General features: G+C 44.1%; 1 protein-coding gene across 1 annotated transcript in view; it reads left to right on the forward strand.

Annotated features, from left to right (window-relative positions):
* The window catches only part of COBLL1 (cordon-bleu WH2 repeat protein like 1), a 77,422-nt gene that overhangs the window by 31,554 nt on the left and 17,937 nt on the right, over window positions 1-27,931 (forward strand). Inside the window, exons 3-5 of the mRNA XM_075284233.1 lie at window positions 25,052-25,237; window positions 25,593-25,800; window positions 27,364-27,592. Coding sequence (XP_075140334.1) covers window positions 25,052-25,237; window positions 25,593-25,800; window positions 27,364-27,592 — 623 coding nt within the window. The remainder of the gene's footprint in view (window positions 1-25,051; window positions 25,238-25,592; window positions 25,801-27,363; window positions 27,593-27,931) is intronic.

Consider the following 27,931-nt stretch of genomic DNA (forward strand, 5'->3'; position numbering starts at 1 on the left):
CTGTATCTCTGCTGTATCTCTCCTGTATCTTTCCTGTTCCTCTCCTGTATCTCTTCTGTATCTCAGTTGTATCTCTGCTTTTTCTCTCCTGTATCTTTGCTCTATCTGCTGTATCTCTCTTGTATCTCTCCTGTATCTCTGATGTTAATCTCCTGTATCTCTCCTGTTTCTCTCCAGTATCTTTGCTCTATCTGCTGTATCTCTCTTGTATCTCTCCTGTATCTCTGCTGTATCTCTCCTGTTTCTCTCTAGTATCTTTTCTGTATCTCTGCTGTATTTCTGCTTTTTCTCTTCTGTATCTCTGCTGTATCTCTCCTGTATCTTTCCTGTTCCTCTCCTGTATCTCTTCTGTATCTCTGCTGTATCTCTCCTGTTTCTCTCCAGTATCTTTGCTCTATCTGCTGTATCTCTCTTGTATCTCTTCTGTATCTCTCCTGTATCTCTGCCGTATCTCTCCTGTTTCTCTCTTGTATCTCTGCTGTATTTCTGCTTTTTCTCTTCTGTATCTCTCTTGTGTCTCTGCTGTATCTCTCCTGTATCTCTGCTGTATCTCTCTTGTATCTTTTCTGTATCTCTACTGTATCTCTCCTGTTTCTCTCTTGCATCTTTGCTGTATCTCTCCTGTTTCTCTCTTGTATCTTTCCTGTATCTCTGCTGTATCTCTTCTGTATCTTTGCTATATCTCTGCTATATTTCTGCTTTTTCTCTTCTGTATCTCTGCTGTACCTCTCTTGTATCTCTGCTGCATCTTACCTGTATCTCTGCTGTATCTCTTCTGTATCTCTCCTGTATCTTTGCTGTATCTCTCCTGCATCTCTCCTGTATCTCTCCTGTATTTCTGCTGTATCCCTGCTGTATCTCTCCTGTATCTCTTCTGTATCTCTGCTGTATCTCTCCTGTATCTCTGCTGTATCTCTGCTGTATCTCTGCTGTATCTCTGCTGTATCTCTCCTGTATCTCTGCTGTATCTCTCTTGTATCTCTCCTGTATCTCTGCTGTATCCCTGCTGTATCTCTGCTGTATCTCTGCTGTATCTCTCTTGTATCTCTCCTTTATCTCTGCTGTATCTCTCCTGTATCTCTACTGTATCTCTCATATCTCTGTTGTATGTTTCCTGTTCCTCTGCTGTATTTCTCCTGTACCTCTCCTGTATCTGTCCTGTATCTCTCCTGTATCTTTCCTGTTCCTCTCCTTTATCTCTTCTGTATCTCTGTTGTATCTCTGTTTTTTCTCTCCTGTATCTTTGCTCTATCTGCTGTATCTCTCTTGTATCTCTCCTGTATCTCTGATGTTAATCTCCTGTATCTCTGCTGTATCTCTCCTGTTTCTCTTCTGTATCTTTGCTCTATCTGCTGTATCTCTCTTGTATCTCTCCTGTATCTCTTCTGTATCTCTGATGTTAATCTCCTGTATCTCTGCTGTATCTCTCCTGTTTCTCTCCTGTATCTTTGCTCTATCTGCTGTATCTCTGCTGTATTTCTGCTTTTTCTCTGCTGTATCTCTCTTGTATCTCTCCTGTATCTCTGCTGTATCTCTCCTGTTTCTCTCTAGTATCTTTGCTGTATCTCTGCTGTATTTCTGCTTTTTCTCTTCTGTATCTCTCCTGTTTCTCTCTTGTATCTTTCCTGTATCTCTGCTGTATCTCTTCTGTATCTTTACTATATCTCTGCTGTATTTCTGCTTTTTCTGTTCTGTATCTCTGCTGTACCTCTCTTGTATCTCTGCTGCATCTTACCTGTATCTCTGCTGTATCTCTGCTGCATCTTACCTGTATCTCTGCTGTATCTCTGCTTTTTCTCTTCTGTATCTCTGCTTCTCTTGTATCTCTGCTGTTTCTCTGCAATAGACTGCTATGTTGTGACATAGAGGGGCCATATTATGACACATGGAGACTCCTATAGGATATGGGACCATTAAAGAGGTTTTCTGTGTTCCCGGCATTTTTCTTACTAATGACCTATGTAGAGGAACCCCCTGATCAATTGCTCCGCTTGCCTATTGATGTATTGATAGTATAGTGACGGACGGCAGCTCAGCCCCTGTTATATATAGTACATAGTGGATGGCACCACTACTATTTAGTGGATAAAGCCTTCAACGCAAATCAATAGCGAAAACGCGAGGGTATCCGCAGGTAAAATTTACAGTGTTTTACATTACCTGCGAAGTAGATGGGATTCTGGCTAATACCATCCATACATTGCAGGAAAAAATCAGCAGTGGAAAGTGGGAATGAAGTGGTGGTCAGGAAGGTGCACCCCTCACCCGAATGATCTCAAGGGCACAGCTGCACTATCTCTAGTGGCCCCATTGAAATGAATGGAGCGGGATGAGGGGGATAAGTTGCCGAAGCGGAAAAAACCCTTTACTAGAAGTAGTGCAGCACTAAAAATATGAGTACCTAGACGTCCCCCCATAGAGAATAGTCAGTAGCCTTCACCTAACAGTTCAGACTTTGTCAGACATTTCTTTCCGTAGATTTTACGCGTTCGTGCTCTTGTCAACATTGAGGAAGTGTCTCCCGTGTAAATGACCGTCTTCAGTGCAAACGCCCTGTCTAAACTGCACCCCTGGAACTCTATAATAACACGTTGGCGACTACTAAAATAAATCGTAACCAGCAATGAGTAATACTGTCTATATTGGAAAAGAAAAAACACCCTGCGCCCATATTTATGCGGACTTTATAAAGATACAGACATAATTTAAGAATCCAGGATAAACACGACTCCTCGTAGACGCGGCCCGCAGAATCCCAGCTATGTGTCAGCAGATTTATATCACATATTGCCTAATGCTTGATAAGCTGAGTGTGCACAGGCATGCTTGGATTGCAAGTGGGTTTGCACACATCCATGGCCTTGTGACCCTATAACTTTAGATTGCAAGAAGAAGCAGTGCAGGAACATATTGCTCCATGATCTCAGTGCCAGATAAAATGCCATATGGTGACTTACAATGTCCTGGGTGCAATATAGCGCAGTGTAGATAGGTCTACATGTGCAGCAATCGCCTGTGATAAAATACCGTACGGGTGTGGGGCACTATGGGGGCATTATACTGTATGAAGGCACAAAGCAGACATTATACTGTGTGGGGACATTATACTGTATGAAGGCACAAAGCAGACATTATACTGTGTGGGAACACTGTGGGGACATTATACTTTATTGGGGTATTATACTCCGTGGGGGCATTATACACTTGGGGCACAAATTCAGTAGGATACTGTCTGTGGGGCACTATGGGGGCATTATATTGTTTGCATAGAAGCAAGGGAACATTATTCTGTTTGGGTAGGCACTATGGGGGCATTATACTATGTAAGGCCACAAAAGGTGCACTATACTGTATGTGGCACTAATAGGGCACTATGCTGTGTGTAGGGAATTATGGGGGCATTATATTGAGTGGGGGCCCTAATGAGGTTTCATCACTGTATGTTATACAGAAGACCTCACTATTAGGGTATGCCATATCCGCTTCAAAATCCTGATCAAAAAGACAGCTCCCATTGAAATGCGACATGCTCATTCTTCAGGCCAAGTCGCCTCGCGATTCTGCCTGAAGACACTCCCTCTTCCAGATTAGGCCCATTCATTGGGCCTAATCCGGAGCAGAGTGTGCGGCTAGATGCCGGTGCAGTGCACCAATTTTCAGTTGCGGCTACCCGGCTTTTGGACTGGAGGCCTCCGCCTCAAGTTCCGGTCCAAAAAACTCTGTGTGAACCTACCCTTACTGTATGGGGGGTAGAAAAGGACTAGGTGGAATTGGGTAGGGTCAAAGGGGGAATGGACAGGATTGGGTGAAGTTAACGTTACAAATTAACATGTAATGTAAATTTATGTCAAAGTTTGTTCCTCTTTTTGACCTCTTTTTTTCAGTTTTTTCTGTGCGGAAAACAGAAATAACGTCAGTGTCGGCTCTATGATGGACGCCAACAATAATAGGGTTACTCGGGGTTCCATAGTGGAGTCTATCATGCAACCAAAGAAATTTCATTCTGCATGCTGCGCTATTTTTCAGCAAATTTCACGGCCTTCGTTCTTGTTGTGACATGATCGTGGGCACCATATAAGATTAATGCTCTCCTGAACCACACGTACATGTTCACATACGTGATAAAACACATAATATGATAATTGTAAGAGAACAATTTATTGCGGTAAGAAGAACTGGTTGTACCAGACTCATGTGCAGATGTCCCGGATCTGAAGGAACCTCCAGTCACAGTCACATGAGAGACTCTGCTTTTGGTCTGAAGGATTTCTGTAGCGTTCAGTTATTTCTATTTTATGTCGAAAATCATTTTATTACCGGTCACATGACAGGATAGCAAAGCAGGCAGTGGAGTCAGAATACTGGTATAAATGGGTTAGTAACGGGTTCTTTTACTTGTTTGGACTCCATTGCAGGTAGAAGGCGAAGGGTCTGTATTCTGCCATTATACAGCAGATATTAAGAGTCACAATGAGTATAGGACACTGATATATATTATTGAGGGGATAAACTCAGTATAACCTGTCATTTACTGCTTGTCAGAGTAAGACTGCCCACTGGACTCCAACTCTCATGAGCAAGGGCTTCAATCAATAAACTATAAATTTTACTGAATCTTAACCCACAAGCCTATACATCTATCTGCTCTATAACCTGCACATAGGACACTATATAGAATCTGCTCCTCCTGCTCTATAACCTGCAGATAGGACACTATATACAATCTGCTCCTCCTGCTCTATAACCTGCAGATAGGACACTATATACAATCTGCTCCTCCTGCTCTATAACCTGCAGATAGGACACTATATACAATCTGCTCCTCCTGCTCTATAACCTGCAGATAGGACACTATATACAATCTGCTCCTCCTCCTGCTCCATAACCTACAGATAGGACACTATATACAATCTGCTCCTCCTGCTCTATAACCTACAGATAGGACACTATATACAATCTGCTCCTCTTGCTCTATAACCTGCAGATAGGAAACTATATACAATCTGCTCCTCCTGTTCTATAACCTGCAGATAGGACACTATATACAATCTGCTCCTCCTGCTCTATAACCTACAGATAGGACACTATATACAATCTGCTCCTCCTGCTCTATAACCTGCAGATAGGACTCTATATACAATCTGCTCCTCCTGCTCTATAACCTGCAGATAGGACACTATATACAATCTGCTCCTCCTGCTCTATAACCTGCAGATAGGACACTATATACAATCTGCTCCTCCTGCTCTATAACCTGCATATAGGACACTATATACAATCTGCTCCTCCTGCTCTATAACCTACAGATAGGACACTATATACAATCTGCTCCTCCTGCTCTATAACTTGCAGATAGGACACTATATACAATCTGCTCCTCCTGCTCTATAACCTGCAGATAGGACACTATATACAATCTGCTCCTCCTTCTCTATAACTTGCAGATAGGACACTATATACAATCTGCTCCTCCTGCTCTATAACCTGCAGATAGGACACTATATACAATCTGCTCCTCCTGCTCTATAACCTGCAGATAGGACACTATATACAATCTGCTCCTCCTGCTCCATAACCTGCAGATAGGACAATATATACAATCTGCTCCTCCTGCTCTATAACCAGCAGATAGGACACTATATACAATCTTCTCCTCCTGCTCCATAACCTGCAGATAGGACACTATATACAATCTGCTCCTCCTGCTCTATAACCAGCAGATAGGGCACTATATACAATCTGCTCCTCCTGCTCTATAACTTGCAGATAGGACACTATATACAATCTGCTCCTCCTGCTCCATAACCTGCAGATAGGACACTATATACAATCTGCTCCTCCTGCTCTATAACCTGCAGATAGGACACTATATACAATCTGCTCCTCCTGCTCTATAACTTACAGATAGGACACTATATACAATCTGCTCCTCCTGCTCTATAACCTGCAGATAGGACACTATATACAATCTGCTCCTCCTGCTCTATAACCTGCAGATAGGACACTATATACAATCTGCTCCTCCTGTTCCATAACCTGCAGATAGGACACTATATACAATCTGCTCCCCCTGCTCTATAACTTGCAGATAGGACACTATATACAATCTGCTCCTCCTGCTCCATAACCTGCAGATAGGACACTATATACAATCTGCGCTGCTCCTCCTGCTCTATAACCTGCAGATAAGACACTATATACATTTTTAAAGCAACAGGTTCCCTTGGCATTCGGATTCCAGAGAGTTTTATATATACATTGATTATGGTGGCCTGGTGAAGTCAATAAACCAAACACATTAATACATCTTATAGCAGGGATACATTGGATTTCAGAACTTAATAATTAGGAGCTCTTATAGGGCCCTGGGATAGAGGGGCCCAACCTTGATTTCTCTCCACTTCACTTTCCAGATTCCTTTCCTAGATATGAAGAATCACCCAAACGGTCATTGAGTATAAAGGGTGGAACAAATACCAGGCCCGTCTCTTCTGGGTGGCTCACGGTACTATGTAATGGGGTACCATTTTTCTATTTGTAATTGGGCCCCTCACTCTGATATATATCACTGCGGGGCTCTACCACATAATGTATTATCTAAATCTAGAAATGTACATTAACCCTGCAGTGTTGTACGTGTCGTTCCGGTAAAGGCCCGCACATTGTCTGTCAGTGTCATCTCCAGGGTCGAGGATGATATACAGTGGGAGAATTACACGTGCAACATAAAAGAATAAGTACTGCATGTAATGGGCCCATAAATCCCGTATCATGGTGTCCTGTCATGTGGGGGTTGTTATTCTCTAGTGATTTATATAAATCATTCACATTCCTAGGACTACTCAAAGCGTTCCGAACACTCTTCAGCCCCACGAGGCGCCAAAAACTGAAGCGGCTCTTGAATATTTTAGGAAATATTTTATGATGTGAAATATTGTGTAAATTATGATCATAGACAGAAACAATGTGCAAGAATTGCAAGAAATCAGGGCAATAAGGGAATGGTGAGGCCCCTGGTGGACAACCCCTTTAACAAACTACCCAATGTATTATCATACGGATGTATTGGATGGCTGGGGTGACATATTGGGGTAGAGGGAAGCCGGACAGTTTCCTTCCTCCATGGGTCCCATCTACTGCATCTAAGACTGAATTGCAGCATGACCATGTGACCAATGTACATGACATCACTGGCTGGAGAAGACGGAGTTGGGCTCTGCAAAGTGCTGTTAGTTGAAGGTCCCAGGTGTCCGAGGTCACTGATCATATATTGATGATCAATCCTAAGGATAGGTCATCAATATTGTAATCCCAGAAAACCCCTTTAGGTAGTCAACAATGGACACGTTTGTGGCATGTGTTTTGTAAGGTATGCATCTGTGTGACCAGGTCCACCAATGGAATAGACAGCCAAGTGTGAAGAGAAAAAAAAATGGCTCCCTAAAAATTCTAAATATATATTGCAGCAAATTTATGGATACAATATAGAATATTGGCAGCTGCAGTATTTCTATTTGACTCTATTTCTCTTGCATGTTCTTTCTAATACTTCTAGACTTGACTCCTCCAGACAACACTAACATCTTAATAACATCATCCATTGCTGGAGCCGACACTTTTATAGATCCATTGTACAGTAATTCAGATGCTAGTAAAATGTAATTGTGGTGAAGATGGAAGCTGATTATAATATAATGGGTTGTCGGAGTCACTCTTTAGACCTGGATTAAAGCTATTATATAGAGCTTAGTGAGCTATCAAGAAATTGGTGCCAAGGAGTTTACTGGTTTTGTGTCTCCTCCATTCATTGTGAGCCTATGGGTTTTGTCATCTGCATTCATTATTAGCCTATGGGTTGTGTGTCTCCTCCATTGATAATGAGCCTATGGGTTGGGTGTCTCCTTCATTCTTTGGGAACCTATGTGTTGTGTGTCTTCTCTATTCATTCTGAGCCTACAGGTTGTGTGTCTCCTCTATAGATCGTGAGCCTACAGGTAGTGTGTCTCCTCCATAGATCGTGAGCCTATGGGTTGTGTGTCTTCTCAATCTATAGTGAGTCTATGGGTTGTGTGTCTCCTCCATTTATAATGAGCCTATGGGTTGGGTGTCTCCTCCATTGATAATGAGCCTATGGGTTGTGTGTTTCCTCCATCCATTGTGAGCCTACAGGTTGTGTGTCTCCTCTATAGATCGTGAGCCTACAGGTTGTGTGTCTCCTCCATCTATCGTGAGTCTATGGGTTGTGTGTGTCCTCCATTGATAATGAGCCTATGGGTTGGGTATCTCCTCCATTCTTTGGGAACCTACAGTCCTATGAAAAAGTTTGGGCACCCCTATTAATCTTAATCATTTTTAGTTCTAAATATTTTGGTGTTTATAACAGCCATTTCAGTTTGATGTATCTAATAACTGATGGACACAGTAATATTTCAGGATTGAAATGAGGTTTATTGTACTAACAGAAAATGTGCAATATGCATTAAACCAAAATTTGACCGGTGCAAAAGTATGGGCACCTCAACAGAAAAGTGACATTAATATTTAGTAGATCCTCCTTTTGCAAAGATAACAGCCTCTAGTCGCCTCCTGTAGCTTTTAATCAGTTCCTGGATCCTGGATAAAGGTATTTTGGACAAACAATTCAAGTTCAGTTAAGTTAGATGGTCGCCGAGCATGGACAGCCCGCTTCAAATCATCCCACAGATGTTCAATGATATTCAGGTCTGGGGACTGGGATGGCCATTCCAGAACATTGTAATTGTTCCTCTGCATGAATGCCTGAGGATTTGGAGCGGTGTTTTGGATCATTGTCTTGCTGAAATATCCATCCCCGGCGTAACTTCAACTTCGTCACTGATTCTTGAACATTATTCTCAAGAATCTGCTGATACTGAGTGGAATCCATGCGACTCTCAACTTTAACAAGATTCCCGATGCCGGCATTGGCCACACAGCCCCAAAGCATGATGGAACCTCCACCAAATTTTACAGTGGGTAGCATGTGTTTTTCTTGGAATGCTGTTTCTTTTTGGACGCCATGCATAACGCCTTTTTTTTTATAACCAAACAACTCAATTTTTGTTTCCAAAATGAAGCTGCCTTGTCCAAATGTGCTTTTTCATACCTCAGGCAACTCTATTTGTGGCGTACGTGCAGAAACGGCTTCTTTCTCATCACTCTCCCATACAGCTTCTATTTGTGCAAAGTGCGCTGTATAGTTGACCGATGCACAGTGACACCATCTGCAGCAAGATGATGCTGCAGCTCTTTGGAGGTGGTCTGTGGATTGTCCTTGACTGTTCTCACCATTCTTCTTCTCTGCCTTTCTGATATTTTTCTTGGCCTGCCACTTCTGGGCTTAACAAGAACTGTCCCTGTGGTCTTCCATTTCCTTACTATGTTCCTCACAGTGGAAACTGACAGGTTAAATCTCTGAGACAACTTTTTGTATCCTTCCCCTGAACAACTATGTTGAACAATCTTTGTTTTCAGATCATTTGAGAGTTGTTTTGAGTAGCCCATGATGCCACTCTTCAGAGGAGATTCAAATAGGAGATCAACTTGCAATTGGCCACCTTAAATACCTTTTCTTATAATTGGATACATCTGGCTATGAAGTTCAAAGCTCACTGAGGTTACAAAACCAATTTTGTGCTTCAGTAAGTCAGTAAAACGTAGTTAGGGGAATTCAAATCAATAAAATGATAAGGGTGCCCATACTTTTGCACCAGTCAAATTTTGGTTTAATGCATATTGCACATTTTCTGTTAGTACAATAAACCTCATTTCAATCCTGAAATATTACTGTGTCCATCAGTTATTAGATATATCAAACTGAAATGGCTGTTATAAATACCAAAATATTTAGAACTAAAAATGATTAAGATTAATAGGGGTGCCCAAACTTTTTCATAGGACTGTATGTGTTGTGTGCCTTCTCTATTCATTATGAGCCTACAGGTTGTGTGTCTCCTCCATAGATCGTGAGCCTATGGGTTGTGTGTCTTCTCCATCTATAGTGAGCCTATGGGTTATGTGTCTCCTCCATCAATCATGAGCCTAAGGCTGGTCTTACACGGCACTAATGTAAGTCCACAAATGGTCCGCAATTGAGGGTTTTCAATTGCAGACCATTTGCGGACACATTATATTCAATGCGGCCTCTTACACCACTGGATATTTTATCGGTGGTGTGGCAGGGCCGCAACCGTGGTCCGCAATTTATAGAACATGTCTGAAATGGCCGTGAATTGCGGCACTGCACGGATGAATTGCGGCACTGCACGGACTCGCCCATAGAACTCTATGGGCGAGTGCGGCAGGACACGAACATCTGCGGAACCTATGTTGCCGATCAGCAACTAGTGTTGCTGATCAGCAACTTGTGGACCATACATTCAATATGGTTGTGTAAGACCAGCCTAAGGGTTGTGTGTCTCCTCCATTGATTGTGAGCCTTTGGATTGTGTGTCTCCTCCATTGATCTTGAGCCTATGGGTTGTATGTTTTCTCCATCCCATGGATTTTTTATCTCCTTCATCTATTATGAGCCTACGGGTTGTGTGTTATCTCCATCCTATGGGTTGTGTGTCTCCTCCATCAATCATGAGCCTATGGATTGTGCGTCTCCTCCATTGATTGTGAGCCTATGGGTTGTATGTTTTCTCCATCCTATGGGTCGTGTGTCTCCTCCATCTATCGTGAGCCTATGCGCTGTGTGTCTCTTCCATCCATTGTGAGCCTACAGATTTCGTATCTCCTCCATCTATTGTGGGCCTATGGGTTGTGTTGTGATCCTATGGCTACCCTTCACCCCCTCACCAATCAGTTGTTACCAATTGTTGGAATAATACAGTGGATGGAGCTGGAAGTGTACAGCTCCAACCACTATGTAGTGGTAGTGCCAGAGTACTGCAGTTTGGCTGAGCTGTCTCAATCTAGAATGTCCAGCTTACTGTGAAATGGAACGGTAAATTATAAAGTGCCAATTCCAGCTGATCCTTGGAGGTGCTGGAAGTCAAACTCCAAGTAATCGATCACATAGTGATGTCCTGTTCCGACGAAAAGTTAAACTGTTTTTTCATAGATTGGAAAAATTGTACCCAGAGATGGTGCACAACCCAAAAATGAGCAGAAATGTATGCTGTAACTCTACATTAATAAGCAACCTGACTGTCTGATTAGCATTGCACATCCCTTTAAGAGTAAGGCCACAAGTGTTTTCTGCAGATTTGCTATGTTTTCTTGCCATTACTTCCCCGTCCGATGCAGTTTTGAACGTTTGGTCAATGGCTCATGTAAATCTACAGTAATATGTAAGACTGTCTGGTTTGCAGTTGCACGTCCCTTTAAGGCTAAGACCACATGTGTTTTCTACAGATTTGCCGCTGATTTCACCCTGTGCGGTACAAAATGTGAAAATCTGCAGCATGCTCTAATTCTGTGCAGATTTTTTTCTGCTCCTTGTGCATTAGGTTTTAAAATCTTTCCATGTATATATTTTCAGAAAATCTGCAACAAATTCTGCCCCATGTGAACTTGCCCTGGTAGCCACATAAAGCCTCTTATATGTAAAGGAAAACTAGATAAATCACTGGTAAGAAAGGTGAGACTTGTCAAGTGACTGGTTGCTTCTTTCTTTACCAGCCTCAGGTTATAATGGTCATGTGATCTTTTTTTGGGCGGTCACATGACTGTTCCTGCAGCAGTGATGCCAAAAAGAAGAGACAGGTCGTCCTGGTGGTTGCAACGTGCAACAGAACATGAGCATATTTTCGTGCTGGTAATGGTCTGAGCGTCCCTGACATGAATGGTGCGGTGTCACGTGGGATACATATATACTTGGCATGGCTGTGATGTGGAGTATGGGAGTTTTATTGCATAGATATTGAGCACATGGTTTGCAGTGTTTTCTGCTCCCAGCCTGGGGCGCCCTGTCGTTTTCTCCACCATGCACTTACATTGCTTGACCTTTGTTGCAGACGCCATTTCCTTATGGCCTTTCCCCTCGGTGTCTGTTCTTTGCTGCCTGTGGAGACTTTTTTTTTTTATTATTTTCTATTTTTGGAGGACTTTCTTTTAGTTTCCACGATTGTGTTTATATCCAGTATTTTATGTGTGTGGGCGCAGATCTGCAGAGCATGTTTGTACGCCAAGATCACGCCGGGTCATTGTATAGTTGTCCATTAGATCTATGATGATGAGGCTATATGGAAAGCTGGGAATGGCCAAGCCCTGTTCACACTTGTGTGTTTTGGGCCATTGCTGCTTCTTGTGTCTTGTATCTGCAAAATAACAATTCTACAATATGATATTATTGTCCTGCCATCCTCATCTGCACAGGTTGCACCAATGGTATGTCTGCCCGTGCTTTACCACCTCCTACCCCTTTTGATATGGAGCATTTGGGGTAACTTGTGTGTCTCCTGTTCTCTTGATCAATCTGGGATCTGGTGGTCAGTCCTCCCGTGGATTTCCGCTCGATGATGGAATCGTTGATCCGACCATCAACATTAATAACTTAGGCTAGGTTCATACCAATGCTTGGATTCCATTCGGGGTTTCTGTCCCCAAATCCGCTTTACAAATGCAGAGAGAAAAGTCCCCCAACCAAGACTTATCTCTCTGCATTTTTTGGGGTGGAAATATAGTCTATGGGGTCCATGTGGGTAACTCTTCGGGTTCCAAAGCGGAAACCTAGCTGCAGTTGTGAACCTAGCGTAGACTACCCAGTCAGGGGGCACTGAGTCTGATTCAAGTTGGTGGTTGTTTGACCATTCGTGGCCAACACTGGTATTTTTGCCCAACATCAGACCAAAGTCGAGTGGTCACAGCAGCTCAAAGGGGTTGTCCAGGCAAAATGAGGGCAGCGAAAAAAAAAAAAAAAAAAAAGGCATACTCCCCTGTCCCCGGCTCCGATGAGCTCCCGCGTCATCTGTTCAGGTGGCGTCTTCTGGCATTATGCTGAAGCCACGTAAGACTCTGTGTGTAAACGTATTTAGAATATTTTCACACGTGCGATTGAAACAAAGGCGTAACAACAGCAATAGACAATCATGGACCCCATATATGTAGTTCACCTGAGGTCACCCGGGAATAGCTGCAATGTGCATTAATATGCAGTTCAGCCATTGCGTTTTTTTTCTGTAGCGTCCCTCTAAAAAATCTTGATAAGAACAGTCGTCAGGTTTGCATGACTGAATTCCAGCCATGAGAAAACCTGACAACTACGTAGAAGGCATATTAAAGCTTCTTAAGAACCTGAGCGCTCAGTGAGAAGGATTAGTCCTTCCTGGCAGATCTGCTGCGGCGTGTGAGACAAGGGAGAGCTTTAGAGAAGTAGGCCGTGAGCGGGGCTGATAGTACTGGGGCCCTTGGTGTTGGGGCCGCTGGTACCGGAGCTGCTAGTATTGGGGTGCCAACCTTAACAAATATTCCCTGTGACCAGATGAAGGGCAAGCTATGGAAACTGGTGTGCTGGAGGTGAGACATTTCTATAAGTTATACTGTATATTGCCTTCCTTAAAGGGATCTCGTAGATGTGTACGCATGTTGTTGGAAGCATATAGACTGTTATAGTACATACCTACTGCATGCTCATATCCCGCTCCTATATGGATACGCTTTTCATAGCTGCCCCGACACTAGTGCAGCAGATACCTGAGAGGGCCCAGATGCCACTATTACAAGGTCACATGGTAGATGGAGGACCCTGCTAGAGAGGCTGCGCGGGAGCCCAGAGGCTTCAGATTGGTGCATGCACATCACACTCTATTTAGGCAAGGGTGGTATACCTCATTGCACTGTGCGTGCCCTGCACATCTGGCGCATGCGCAGTGAAGCAAGACATACGGACTGTGGATTCACTGACCACGATACTGAACTGTTGAAGCCGATTCCTAGCGGTATCGATTGGGGAATCTATAATGTTATTTACTAAGGACAGACGGCTGCCATATAGAGTACATAGAGTTGGGATCCTACACCCCAGCTCCTTAACGTCCTGCCAGACTCCATATCCTTCGCTAGCATCTAAAGATTTCTTGTGTCTCGACTAAAAATATCTTCAAATAATAGGAATGATGCAAAGACGCCCTGTGTAACATTTCTGGACAAATGTTTCCTAAAATAATCAGGGAGTTGTATTAGAATCCATTAGTTGGGTGTTTTCATTTACTTTGCTGGGATAATGCTATCTTGGGGTGGGGGGTGACGTGGGGGGATGGGGAGGGGGCTTCCTTTAATGCTTCTCGACCATTTCCCCCCGTTGTTCATTAAAGACAATCAGTCTCGAGTGAGACTTTGGCATTCCTGACTTAATGGTTCTTCATTTTTCTCTGCCACCCTGACCTCACCCTAAGACTTAGATTCATTCTCCAGGAAGTCATAACTTTATTTCTTTTTGTTTGTTTGTTTTTTTTCCTTAATTTTTGTTCCTTTATTTTGTCCTTAACTTGGCAAGAAAGTGTTTGCTGCAGTCTTGTCTGGTTCCCATAGGACGGGATACTGGATGTTGGATGCTGAGCTGTTCTGAATCTTCTAGTACTGAATGAGTTACCCAAAGCCTAGGAAGCAGATTCCACTGGTAAGAAAATCACATGTCTTCATGTGATCGTGGTGAAACTGCTGGAGGGTAACGTGTCGTGTGATAGTGACGCTGCAGGAGGGTAACGTGTCCTGTGATAGTGACACTGCAGGAGGGTAACGTGTCCTGTGATAGTGACACTGCAGGAGGGTAATGTGTCCTGTGATAGTGACACTGCAGGAGGGTAACGTGTCCTGTGATAGCGACGCTGCAGGAGGGTAACGTGTCCTGTGATAGCGACGCTGCAGGAGGGTAACATGTCCTGTGATAGTGACGCTGCAGGAGGGTAACGTGTCCTGTGATAGTGACGCTGCAGGAGGGTAACGTGTCATGTGATAGTGACACAGCAGGAGGATAACGTGTCATGTGATAGTGACACAGCAGGAGGATAACGTGTCCTGTGATAGTGACCCTGCAGGAGGGTAATGTGTTCTGTGATAGTGACACTGCAGGAGGGTAACGTGTTCTGTGATAGTGACGCTGCAGGAGGGTAACGTGTCCTGTGATAGTGACGCTGCAGGAGGGTAACGTGTCCTGTGATAGTGACGCTGCAGGAGGGTAACGTGTCCTGTGATAGTGACGCTGCAGGAGGGTAACGTGTCCTGTGATAGTGGAGACAGTGCAGGAGGGTAACATGTCGTGTGATAGTGACGCTACAGGAGGGTAACGTGTTGTGTGATAGTGGTGACAGTGCAGGAGGGTAACGTATCGTGTGATAGTGACACTGCTGGAGGGTAACGTGTCCTGTGATAGTGACACCGCAGGAGGGTAACGTGTCCTGTGATAGTGACACCGCAGGACGGTAACGTGTCCTGTGATAGTGACACCGCAGGAGGGTAACGTGTCCTGTGATAGTGACACTGCAGGAGGGTAACGTGTCTTGTGATAGTGACGCTGCAGGAGGGTAACATGTCATGTGATAGTGATGAAACTGCTGGAGGGTAACGTGTCCTGTGATAGCGACGCTGCAGGAGGGTAATGTGTCCTGTGATAGCGACGCTGCAGGAGGGTAACGTGTCCTGTGATAGCGACGCTGCAGGAGGGTAACGTGTCCTGTGATAGCGACGCTGCAGGAGGGTAACGTGTCCTGTGATAGCGACGCTGCAGGAGGGTAACGTGTCCTGTGATAGCGACGCTGCAGGAGGGTAACGTGTCCTGTGATAGCGACGCTGCAGGAGGGTAACGTGTCCTGTGATAGCGACGCTGCAGGAGGGTAACGTGTCCTGTGATAGCGACGCTGCAGGAGGGTAACGTGTTCTGTGATAGCGACGCTGCAGGAGGGTAACGTGTCCTGTGATAGCGACGCTGCAGGAGGGTAACGTGTCCTGTGATAGCGACGCTGCAGGAGGGTAACGTGTCCTGTGATAGCGACGCTGCAGGAGGGTAACGTGTCCTGTGATAGCGACGCTGCAGGAGGGTAACGTGTCCTGTGATAGCGACGCTGCAGGAGGGTAACGTGTCCTGTGATAGCGACGCTGCAGGAGGGTAACGTGTCCTGTGATAGTAGTGACACTGCAGGAGGGTAACGTGTTCTGTGATAGTAGTGACACTGCAGGAGGGTAACGTGTCCTGTGATAGTGACGCTGCAGGAGGGTAACGTGTCCTGTGATAGTGACGCTGCAGGAGGGTAACGTGTCCTGTGATAGTGATGCTGCAGGAGGGTAACGTGTCCTGTGATAGTGGTGACCGTGCAGGAGGGTAACGTGTCCTGTGATAGTGGCGACACTGCAGGAGGGTAACGTGTCCTGTGATAGTGGCGACACTGCAGGAGGGTAACGTGTTCTGTGATAGTAGTGACACTGCAGGAGGGTAACGTGTCCTGTGATAGTGGTGACCGTGCAGGAGGGTAACGTGTCCTGTGATAGTGGTGACCGTGCAGGAGGGTAACGTGTCCTGTGATAGTAGTGGCAACACTGCAGGAAGGTAATTTGTCGTGTGACAGAGGTGACAGTGCAGGAGGGTAACGTGTTATGTGATAATGGTGACACTGCAGGAGGGTAACGTGACTGCCCTCAAATTTTCTGTAGAAGACAGGTAGACGTGGGTGAATGTTTGTAATCTGTTAACATGGAGACACTTAGGCCGGCTTAGCAGCTGTATACACTAGGGAGGGCTTACTTTTTTCCTCCATTCTTACTATTTCGAATTGTAGTAGTAAAAGAAATAGTCCCTTGAACCTCCTCTATGAAGATCTGCGTTGCAATTCTGCAAGTAAAAGCCATGACTGTGATCTGTACAAGTGGTTTCTCTCCATAGAGTTAAAGGGGTTGTCACACAAATTAAAGCACAGGTATGGGAATAAGGTGTGAGCACCGGGGCCCCCTGCTGGTGGTGGAATGGGGGTCTTAAGTACCCCTGTTGAATGCATTGGTTGTGGGGAACATATTCCCCGACAACTACATAGTTGAATTGGCTCATAAAAAATACCTTCTCACTTCTGCAATGTGAACATGCCCTGAAAAGTGCGTTTTTGTTTCACCATTTTTGTGTATTGGAGATTTTTCATCAGGCCCATGTGCTAGCGGGCGGCGGTTCTTTAACAAGCTGTTTGTAAGCGACTTCTGCTGTATGGTATGAACTAAGACCAATGCACAAGGGAAATCCTTCCAATCTAGAAGGGTTGTAAAGCGACGCCCTTCATCAGTATATACCGGCGATCTGTGCACCTCGCTGTTATGTGACCCAAATTCCACAATCTACAAGTTAGTGCGTTCTAGCAGAAACCCCAAATCTTTTCATTTTCTTTATAATGCAGATTGGGCGCCATTTACACATCTGTGCGGACCGTCAGCCAGACCGCCACATGTTCTTAATCCACATTTTATATATTCTCTCTTTTTTTTTTTTTTTTTACGAATTCTGTGTTTTTATTTTTACTAGTGCTATAAATGGTAAGACACGGGATTGCAAATGCCCGGAGGCCGTCTAGAAGTGCGGGGCGAGACAGACTGCAAACATGTGATACGTTTTTTCATAACGAGAAAAAATAGAAAAGAACACCGCGCGGCACCTTGCGCATTATCCTTGTGATGATTTTCACAAAACAGTGCACTAATTATAGTCACCTTGATTTGCTGTGATATTGATCACAGCACTCAAGCCAGATATTTCAATAACCGATAGCAAGCAGATCTAAACCGTGTTATACACGTATAAAGCAATGCAAATAAAGACCAATCCAAAGAAATCCTTCTGTAGAAGTTACCAATGGACAATAAGATCCGCGCTTACCAGCTGTATTATTTGTTGTATTCGTTTATTAATAGCCTTTCACACAACGCGTTTCGAAACCATACAAGTTTCTTCTTCACGTGAACAAAGGACAATGTTACAAACACTGCTAAAACAGAGTATAAATTGACTTTTTGGGGACCGCCCCCCTCATGACCTCGTCATCTCCATCATAAGGAGTTGTCTCCTATAAAACACAACATATATTCCAACTCAAGTTAAAGGATAAAATAAATATAGTAGGCAAACCTGTTTTTTGTCTAGCCGCACCTTCGGCGTGTTACTCGCACAGCTAGTGTTTTTCCTCCAGACCGGACCGCATAGAAATTTCCGGGTATGTCACTTCCGGTTGTCCTGGAACGCATATGCGTTCCAGGTCTCACATTGGAGTAAAAACGCCGTGATAGTTATTCATAGTGGTGATACATGTATAAAAAACCACTACAGATCGCCTGTGGTGAAAGCTGCCTATATCTGAATGCAGACGGCTCCCACATGCACACTCCAGAAAAGGAGAGAGAGCCGCCCTGAAGCAACCAACCCCACACCTCCGGTGCTTACTGGAACGCACATGCGCTCCAAGGGACGCACATGCGGTCCAAAGGCCGGAAGTTTACGCGATCATATATAGCTAAATTGCCGCTACATATTATTGTCTATATATCAGGTATAATATCAATAGCTACAATATAAAAAATGAAAATGTAAATGGAATCAAAATATACATCTGTGCTTGCATATAAAAATATTAATGATGATAACCTTAAACCCCAACGTCCTCATTGGTTATCCTAGAAATATATATGTCCAATAACAAGAAATAAAAAAAAAAAAGAATAAAAATAAAGATAAAATTGAAATTACACTTGTGTACATTTTCATCCACATATATACAAATAACATAGACATATGTAGCACATGTACAGAAAAATAAATACATTTGAGACTCACCATCCTTCCCAATTTTCTATCAAGATGTGATATCTTCCAAGGTCTCATTTAACCCAGCTGGACTTAATGTGTCAAGCTGGTAAATCCAGTAAGTTTCACGTCGTTTCAATGTCGTAAATCTATTAGCTGGTAAGCGCGGATCTTATTGTCCATTGGTAACTTCTACAGAAGGATTTCTTTGGATTGGTCTTTATTTGCATTACGTTTTTTCATAAGTCTGTCTTGATATTATAACAACTTGGCTTATGAGCGGAATAATCGGCCTTGCTCAATTGTTCTTTTAGTGTAACACTCGATAAAGCTGCTTATTTAAGAAAGTCGCCATTAACTGCCATAATGGGATTTTTTTCGGAGACTGCCCCCCCTCCTCCATGCCTCCGTTTTTATGTGGACGTAGCCTTCTTTGTCCTACTTACATGTTTCTAGTTTTGTAATGGGAGTCGACGCTACATAAACAGACTTCTTCTTCACCTTCTGCTAAAGTTTTGATTCTTCACCTCAAGAGCAGAGTTGCACTATAAAGTATGGTGGTCACTGTAAAGCAGTCCATACCCATTGAATTAATATTGGCTAAATCAGTTGATCGTTTTTGGGATCGTCCAAGCGTCTAATTTTTATGGACGCGTCCAGATGTTAGATGTTGGGGATAAGGGGGGTAAGGATCGTTAGTTATATTTTTGTTCTTGGTGAGGTGTTTTGGGAATGTTTTTGTATTTTCCCCTTTGTAACGTGTATGGGAGGAGGCCGCTGAGAAATCGCTGTTGGCTAAACGACTACTTAGGCACGGGGCCGCCTATTTTCGTCCTGATTCTGATGCAGGAAGCCAAAATGCGCCTGCCACGACAGTCGCAGCTTCCCCCTCCGGAGTAGGCTCAAATGAATCGCCCTAGTCCGGAGGTTGCTGTCACGAGGCGGACGCCGGGGCTGACTCAGCCGCGGAATCCGCCTGAAGAAAGGATAGCTCGTTTCTTTTTTCCGTGAACCGGAACATACCACTCACGGAAAAAGGAAGCTAGCGGTCTACATAGACCTCCATTGTGAGGGGGCGGATTCTTAGACGGATTTGGCATCAAAATTCGCTCCCTCTTTCCCCGTGTGAACGAGCCCTTAGCATTTAATGTGTGAATGGTCTATGGCGCTATTCACAGTAACGTCAAAAATGGCTTTTTTCGTCACATGGGCATTTTTTTAATACACATTGGGGCAGGTTTATTAAATTGGGCTAAACTGTTTTAGTTGCCCCTATCAACTTATCAGCCCCTAGCAACCAATCACAGCGCAGCTTTCAATTTGCATTCCGCTACTGAAATATGAAAGATTTCTATGGGTTATGATTGGTTGCTATGGGCCGCTGCGGCCTAGTATCCGACCATTTTAATGAATCTGCCTCATTGATTTCTATTGAACCATTCACACACGCGTTTTCTGCTAGATTCACACCTGCAGTCAGGTTTCCGTTCTTCAGTGCCACTTGGGGACCCAAAAAACGAAAACCCAACCACCTTAAAAAGCGGTAACCCATGGAAACCCGCAGATTCCATAGACTTTTCTCTCCGCGTTTTTCAAGCAGATTCGGGGTAGGAATCCCCGAAAGAAGAGTGGGCACAGATATGAACCTAGACTTATGGACTGTGAAAACGGGCGCCCCATAGATGCAAGATGGCTGTGAATGTAGGCTTTTGCTGGCCAAATGGGCATGTAAATGACCGTAGCTTTTTTTCGGCCTTAAGAAAAATCCACGCTGTATTTTTATGGCCAGCGAAAATAACTACGATGTTGTAGACCGGCGTTTTCATATCGTGTGGTGATATCTACTGGACGTTCATTGGATTTTCAGAGGGAACAATCTGTCAGTAGTTTTCAGTGGACTTGCCGGTAATAGGCGACGTTGCGGCAGTGACAGCGTTTCCTGCCATTCACTTTGCTTTTTGCATTGTTTTAACCTGTTCCTGTGTAAATTTCACTGCGGTAGAAAAGTTTTATTATGTTATATTTTACCTCGTAGAGTCCGTTTCGACAGGTTCACCTTGACACTAGGCTGCTGCTCGGAGACTCTGAGCGTTGTATTAAGGGTTATTATTCCCGGATACAATATAATGTCATCAATGTGCCGTCCTTTATAAGAAGGAAGGTCAGATAAAAACACTACAGGTCACCTGAGGTCACCTGTATGGCCTAATAGATATGGCCTGGTGCAGTGTTAACCGGCGCACCGAACTCGCCAAATGACTCCGCTCGATGTGGAAAAGCCGAACATTCCCCAAGTCAGCCTGTGTTATTAATAAGGCCACGTGCACATGACCAAGTGTATGGGCCGAGGGGCAAGCTTTTATAGTAGAAAGTACTCCGAGTGTCACCCGAAATCTACCGCATTGCCCTTTGGAGGAGGAGTCCTGGAAGTGATGATACGGCCCCCACAGATATAGCCCTGATCTTACCATCATCCAGTCTGTCTCGGATGACATGAAGTGATAGACGGATTGTAGCAAGCCTACATCCACAGAAGATCTTGCGCTTAGTTCTTCAAGATGGTGGTAGGAACTGACAAAAAGTGTCTGTACCGAGAAAAGGGCAAAGGTCACATCAAATATTGATGGGGTTTTCATTTCTATTTTCACCATCCTCAAAAATAAACTATTAACCCTTCTATTTCTGAAAGTTTTCTCGCTGTGCAGAATTTTTTCCACACCCTGCATAGAACTGTACAACCTTCTATACTGGATTGTCCAGGAGATCTTCTAGACCAGGGATAGGGAACCTTCGGCTCTCCAGCTGCTGTGAAACTACAACTCCCAGCATGCTCCATTCACTTCCATGGGAGTTCCAAGAACAGCAGAGCCACTATGCATGCTGGGAGTTGTAGTTTTGCAACAGCTGGAGAGCCGTACGTTCCCTACCCCTGTTCTAGATCTTCAGCAAACGCAGTGTACATGGCCGCCAGCGCGTTTCATCTCATAGCCATGAAAGTGCTGATGGTTAGACTCTTTAGTTTGGAAGCCTTTGGTGGTGACCATATTTGGCCATATATTGTGTCCCGGTGTCTTGCAAGTCTGGCAAGATCTGTTGTGCAAATATTTTCAAGAGTTTCCAGAAAATTTCTGTTCAGTCCAAATCGTAAGTGCAGGGTAAGGACCCCCGAGTATAATAACCAGAGCCCAGAAAAGGTGTGCTCTCCTGGACCCACCGTGGTATCCTCTAGCGTTGCAGTCTTTTTCCCCGGGCTGTCTTCTATCTTCTCGAGCCCGAGGTCACTGCTGTGCCACTGATATTGTATGGCAGACATGTATGTACCCCCTAGCACCGCTTTTTGGTAAGTGCACTTTTCATACATTAGGTGCAATCTCTGTTTTGAGCTCCTCTTTGGCTCTAGAAGGATCATCCGTTTAACCCCCACCATGCCAGAACAGACGCATGCACTTCTATCAATGGCTACAAGAGGCTTACAGGAATCTCTTACAGATCGGGTTGCAGGTTATTATCTCACTTTGTCTGCAGTGAACAGATGTATATTGATATAGCCATTAGGCTGTGAACCTGAATGGCGTAGACGTGTATTGCGGCTCTGCTATAACTGCCTTCTAGGTCTAAGGTAGCCGGAAGACAAAAGAAGACGTTTGTTTTCAGGAAGGAAATCAAGAAGGACCATTGGGGATCAAGTCAAAGAAACCGGATTTCTGATCCTGCCAATTGCCTGAAGGTGTATTGTGGATTTACAAGGTGTCAGGAACACAGCACAGTATTATTCCATTACCTACTAACTGATGGCTGTTGTAATTCTATGGTGGCAGTCATACACTGTATACGGTATGGTTTATATGCCGTGTGGGCCAGTTGTGCACTGTATATGGTTTATATGCCATGTGGGTCAGTTGTGCACTGTATATGGTTTATATGCCATGTGGGTCAGTTGTGCACTGTACATACTGTATATGCCATGTGGGTCAGTTGTGCACTGTACATAGTGTATATGCCATGTGGGTCAGTCGTGCACTGGACACAGAGTATATGTTGTAATACAAACCATGCACAAGTGCAACAAACCACATCTCTGAATTCTCTTTTATAACACACGTCAATGGAAATATTCTGTTGGTTTACCTGAAAATTATATTTGTCTAAGCGTCACATTCTGATGTCAGAAGCTGAAGATTACAGAGATAAGTGGCACAATTTAAGCTCTGCTTATCTCTTCCCGTCTGCCATGGATTACTTTTGTTGGAAATTAATTTTCTTCTACATTGTATTATTCCTGTTTTATAAAGACGAGATCTGTCAATTTCTTATGCTGCCCTGATATTGGCCACAAAATATACCGTATCCGCAAGTTTGTAATGTTAGTCATTATAATGGTACAAAAGAGTTGCTGACTAACATCCTATCAGCAATAACACAAGCAGCTAGTTGGAAGTAGGCGAACTCTCCTTAGCCTAGGTTCACACTAGCGTCACCTGTTCAGCTCCATTGAGGGACCAAACCACGGAGAGGCAGATCGCTAAAACAGTGTTTACACATGGAGTCCGTCATACCCTATTGAGTATAATTGGGTCGATCTGTTGTCCTCCATTTAGAAACTGAAACCAGTGGAGGCAAAAGATCTCTGTGCAACACTTTTTCCTTCCATGATTTTCAGTGGTCCAATTAAGATGTGAAGGTAAATTTACATTCACTGCACTCCTGTATGTGCAATTTACAGGCAGGGAGCACAGAGCAGTGTGTAAACATGCAGATGCTATGAAAAGAAACCTGACCCTGTCTCCATCCACTTCCTGTGTAGAGACCTGACCCTGTCTCCATCCACTTCCTGTGTAGAGACCTGACCCTGTCTCCATCCACTTCCTGTGTAGAGACCTGACCCTGTCTCCATCCACTTCTTGTGTAGAGACCTGACCCTGTCTCCATCCACTTCCTGTGTAGAGATGACCTGACCCTGCCTCCATCCACTTCCTGTGTAGAGATCTGACCCTGTCTCCATCCACTTCCTGTGTAGAGACCTGACCCTGTCTCCATCCACTTCCTGTGTAGAGACCTGCCCTGTCTCCATCCACTTCCTGTGTAGAGACCTGCCCTGTCTGCATCCACTTCCTGTAAAGAGAGACCTTCTCCTCCATCATTCGCTTCCTTTGAAGAGACATTTGCCCCCTTCCTACAATCTCTGTGTTCTCACCTTGAGTTTGTTGGTTTCTAAAGACAGATTTTCCCTAGTAACAGGGAGTGAAGAGCAAATTAGCTAGAAGGGAGACATCTAGTGGGAAGAAATTCAGAGTGGTTGATTTCAGACAGAAAACATCCTCAATTTTCTAATATAGTACATTACATTTTGGTGCAGAATCTCCTGATCTATTAAATGAGGCTAAGTTGTCTGAAAGGTTAGTGACTATAGCCGGTCTAACTACACAAAATTGGACTTATACCAGTTAAATATCTTCACTTTTGGGTTACAGAGATTTTTCCTTTTCGGTCTGAATCGGAAGATTTGCCATGTAACAGCATAAAGGTGAAGTTTCTATAGGGTAAAGGACTGTACGTTCTAGAGATGGCTTAAATAAAGGTGGCTTTGGTTCTGATCTCCGCTCACTATTACACAGTGTCTGCTTTAAATCTCCCTACGGAATCCGATCATTTTATACAACGCGTCTACTTGGTTGGAAACGATCCAGATCACTTGATGGTTGTTTTTTTTTTTTTTCTTCCCATTTTCTTCCCTTCATTAAACACGACCTGAACATCAACTAACAAGCCATAATTCTGTGTACAAATTACTAACATGGACCCGAGCCAAAGGGCATCGTAACCGAAGGTGAAGTCCTAGTATTCCTCCTTCTTCTGGGACCTTCTGGGTTCATATTGTGGAGGTGAAGCTTTTCTGCAGATCTGACCACGCTTCCTATTTAGTAAATGTCCAGGTGCCTGTTATTAGTTTCAGATTTTTCTTACAGGGATTATCTAGGTCAGAAAACGGGTCCGTGCACACGACTCGTTTTGTCATCTGCCTTCCGTTTTTTCACTGTCAAAAGGAGAAGACATCATAAAGTGAAATATAGAACAAATAAAGGGTCGTTTATTCCGTACGTCAAATAAACCAGACCTGTGAAGGCTTCTTCATTGTCATTGTTTGCAAATTGGCCGTGTGATGGGCATTAAAAACCTGGTGTGAATAAGCCCTTAGGGTAGGATTTTCAGAATAGCCTTGTATATAGATGAAGCCCCCAAATTTCCTTTAAAGGTTTTTTTTATTTGTAGGGGGTAAATTTTTTGGTAACGTGTATTTTATTTTCTTAATTTCAGGAAAAGGGCCAAAGCCAAGGCTCCTCTTCCGCCCGGGGAAGCCAGATATTCGGACAATACACCGTCATTTGATTCCGCGGACACAGTCCAGTATAACATGGACCAAAAAGAAAATATTGATCGAGACATTGAACTAAAAGTGGTTCTTCCTGGTGACCGAATCGCAACAACCATCGTTCATGGCAGGTAGGTGGCTCTAGAACATATTATATAGTGTTACATTGGTGTGCTGTGTGTGTGTGTATATGTGTATTGCAATGGTTTCCATCTATTTTTACAATACTAACTCTGTTTACATAGAGAGTTAATGCACATTGTTACCCCCCACCCACTCTGGAGGACCATGACCACCATGGATCAGGGACCACCAAATCATGTTTTCTTCCTCTGTTTAGCAGAAACTGGAGGCATTAGCTGTGCTACACTGTTTCCTTAGTGCCCATTGACCTCAGACAGCACAGAACTTCACCTGGCGTTGCTTTTACTATGTTGCACTTATTCTTGTTGGAATGTTCTAGAGTCTTCTCTGTTCTTTGTCCAGTAAACCCATGATGGACCTGCTTGTATTCCTCTGCGGACAGCACCGTCTAAACCCATCTGCCTACACAATGGAATTATTATCAGTCGACAAGACGCAACTCAAGTTTAAACCCAACACACCTATCGGCATGCTGGAAGTGGAGAGAGTCGTCCTCAAGTCCAAAATTGTGGATGAGAAAAACAAAAGGCCTGGTCCAACTGTGCCGGAGGTGAGTGCGGTCTAGAGCGAGTAGTAAAATCATGAGCAAATAATCTTCGCAGTTTTACCTGTGTTGCATATTTCACTCATAATACTTGAATGAATTTCCCATCCTCCTTTGTGGTCTGGTGTATTTACTACATGTTATAGGGAGTCCATCATGGAACAGCAACTGGGGGAGTATTCTTAAAGGGATCCTCTTATGTCAGCATGTATACATGGTATATGCCATAACAGTGTAGATCTATAGTAAGGTATAGAGGGCGGTGTAGATCAGTAATACGGTAAAGAGGGCGGTGTAGATCAGTAGTACGGTAAAGAGGGAGGTGTAGATCTGTAGTACGGTAAAGAGGGAGGTGTAGATCTGTAGTACGGTAAAGAGCGCGGTGTAGATCTGTAGTACGGTAAAGAGGGAGGTGTAGATCTGTAGTACGGTAAAGAGCGCGGTGTAGATCTGTAGTACGGTAAAGAGGGAGGTGTAGATCTGTAGTACGGTAAAGAGCGCGGTGTAGATCTGTAGTACGGTAAAGAGGGAGGTGTAGATCTGTAGTACGGTAAAGAGGGCGGTGTAGATCTGTAGTACGGTAAAGAGGGCGGTGTAGATCTGTAGTACGGTAAAGAGGGTGGTGTAGATCTGTAGTACGGTAAAAAGGGCGGTGTAGATCTGTAGTACGGTAAAGAGGGAGGTGTAGATCTGTAGTACGGTAAAGAGGGCGGTGTAGATCTGTAGTACGGTAAAGAGGGCGGTGTAGATCTGTAGTACGGTAAAGAGGGAGGTGTAGATCTGTAGTATGGTAAAGAGGGAGGTGTAGATCTGTAGTACGGTAAAGAGGGAGGTGTAGATCTGTAGTACGGTAAAGAGGGAGGTGTAGATCTGTAGTACGGTAAAGAGGGCGGTGTAGATCTGTAGTACGGTAAAGAGGGAGGTGTAGATCTGTAGTATGGTAAAGAGGGAGGTGTAGATCTGTAGTACGGTAAAGAGGGAGGTGTAGATCTGTAGTACGGTAAAGAGGGAGGTGTAGATCTGTAGTACAGTTAAAGAGGGAGGTGTAGATCTGTAGTACGGTAAAGAGGGAGGTGTAGATCTGTAGTACGGTAAAGAGGGCGGTGTAGATCTGTAGTACGGTAAAGAGGGCGGTGTAGATCTGTAGTACGGTAAAGAGGGAGGTGTAGATCTGTAGTACGGTAAAGAGGGCGGTGTAGATCTGTAGTACGGTAAAGAGGGAGGTGTAGATCTGTAGTATGGTAAAGAGGGAGGTGTAGATCTGTAGTACGGTAAAGAGGGAGGTGTAGATCTGTAGTATGGTAAAGAGGGCGGTGTAGATCTGTAGTACGGTAAAGAGGGAGGTGTAGATCTGTATTATGGTATAGAGGGAGGTGTAGATGTGTAGTACGGTGAAGAGGGCGGTTTAGATCTGTAATACGGTAGATCTGTAGTGCGGTAGATCTGTAGTGCGGTGTCACACATGATTATTATCTTCTAAAGAAATTCCCTCCAGCAATCTCATCCTACGGACTTTGTTGCGTCTGGAAATACAAAGAATCTGAAATCACTTTTCTTTTAACCCTTCAGCAAACTGTGAGGGTTGTCATCAACTACAGGAGAACGCAGAAGACGGTCATGAGGGTCAGTCCCTTCATCCCACTTCAAGACCTTATTCCCGCCATTAGTCACAAGTGTGAATTTGATCCTCACTCTACGGTGTTACTACAAGATTATCAGTCCCAAAAGCATCTCGATATCACAAAGTCCCTGAATGAACTTGGTTTACGGGAGCTGTATGCAATGGATCACAGCCGAGGTAAGAGCCGCAACCATGGGTCCATTATGAATGTGAGAACACAATAGGGGATTGGGTGTAAATTGTGTATAGATTTAATGCCCAGTGCACAATCTGTAATAGAGCCCTCATTCTATGACATGCGTAAGAGAGAGGGGGTCTCATAGCAAAGATCAAAATGAGACCCCCATTATGCTTTCGGGTTTTGTCCGATGATCCTTGCACCATTACTTTCCCTCTGCTTGCCAGGGAGATGAGTCCTGCATACTGTAGGTTCTCACCACTCATTAGCAAAGGGACTGGAACCTACCAAAAAAGTGACCCTGTCTCTGGATTTCCTTTGACACCAGGACCCAGATG

This window comes from Leptodactylus fuscus, chromosome 8, assembly GCF_031893055.1.
Source record: "Leptodactylus fuscus isolate aLepFus1 chromosome 8, aLepFus1.hap2, whole genome shotgun sequence".
NCBI lineage: Eukaryota > Metazoa > Chordata > Amphibia > Anura > Leptodactylidae > Leptodactylus > Leptodactylus fuscus.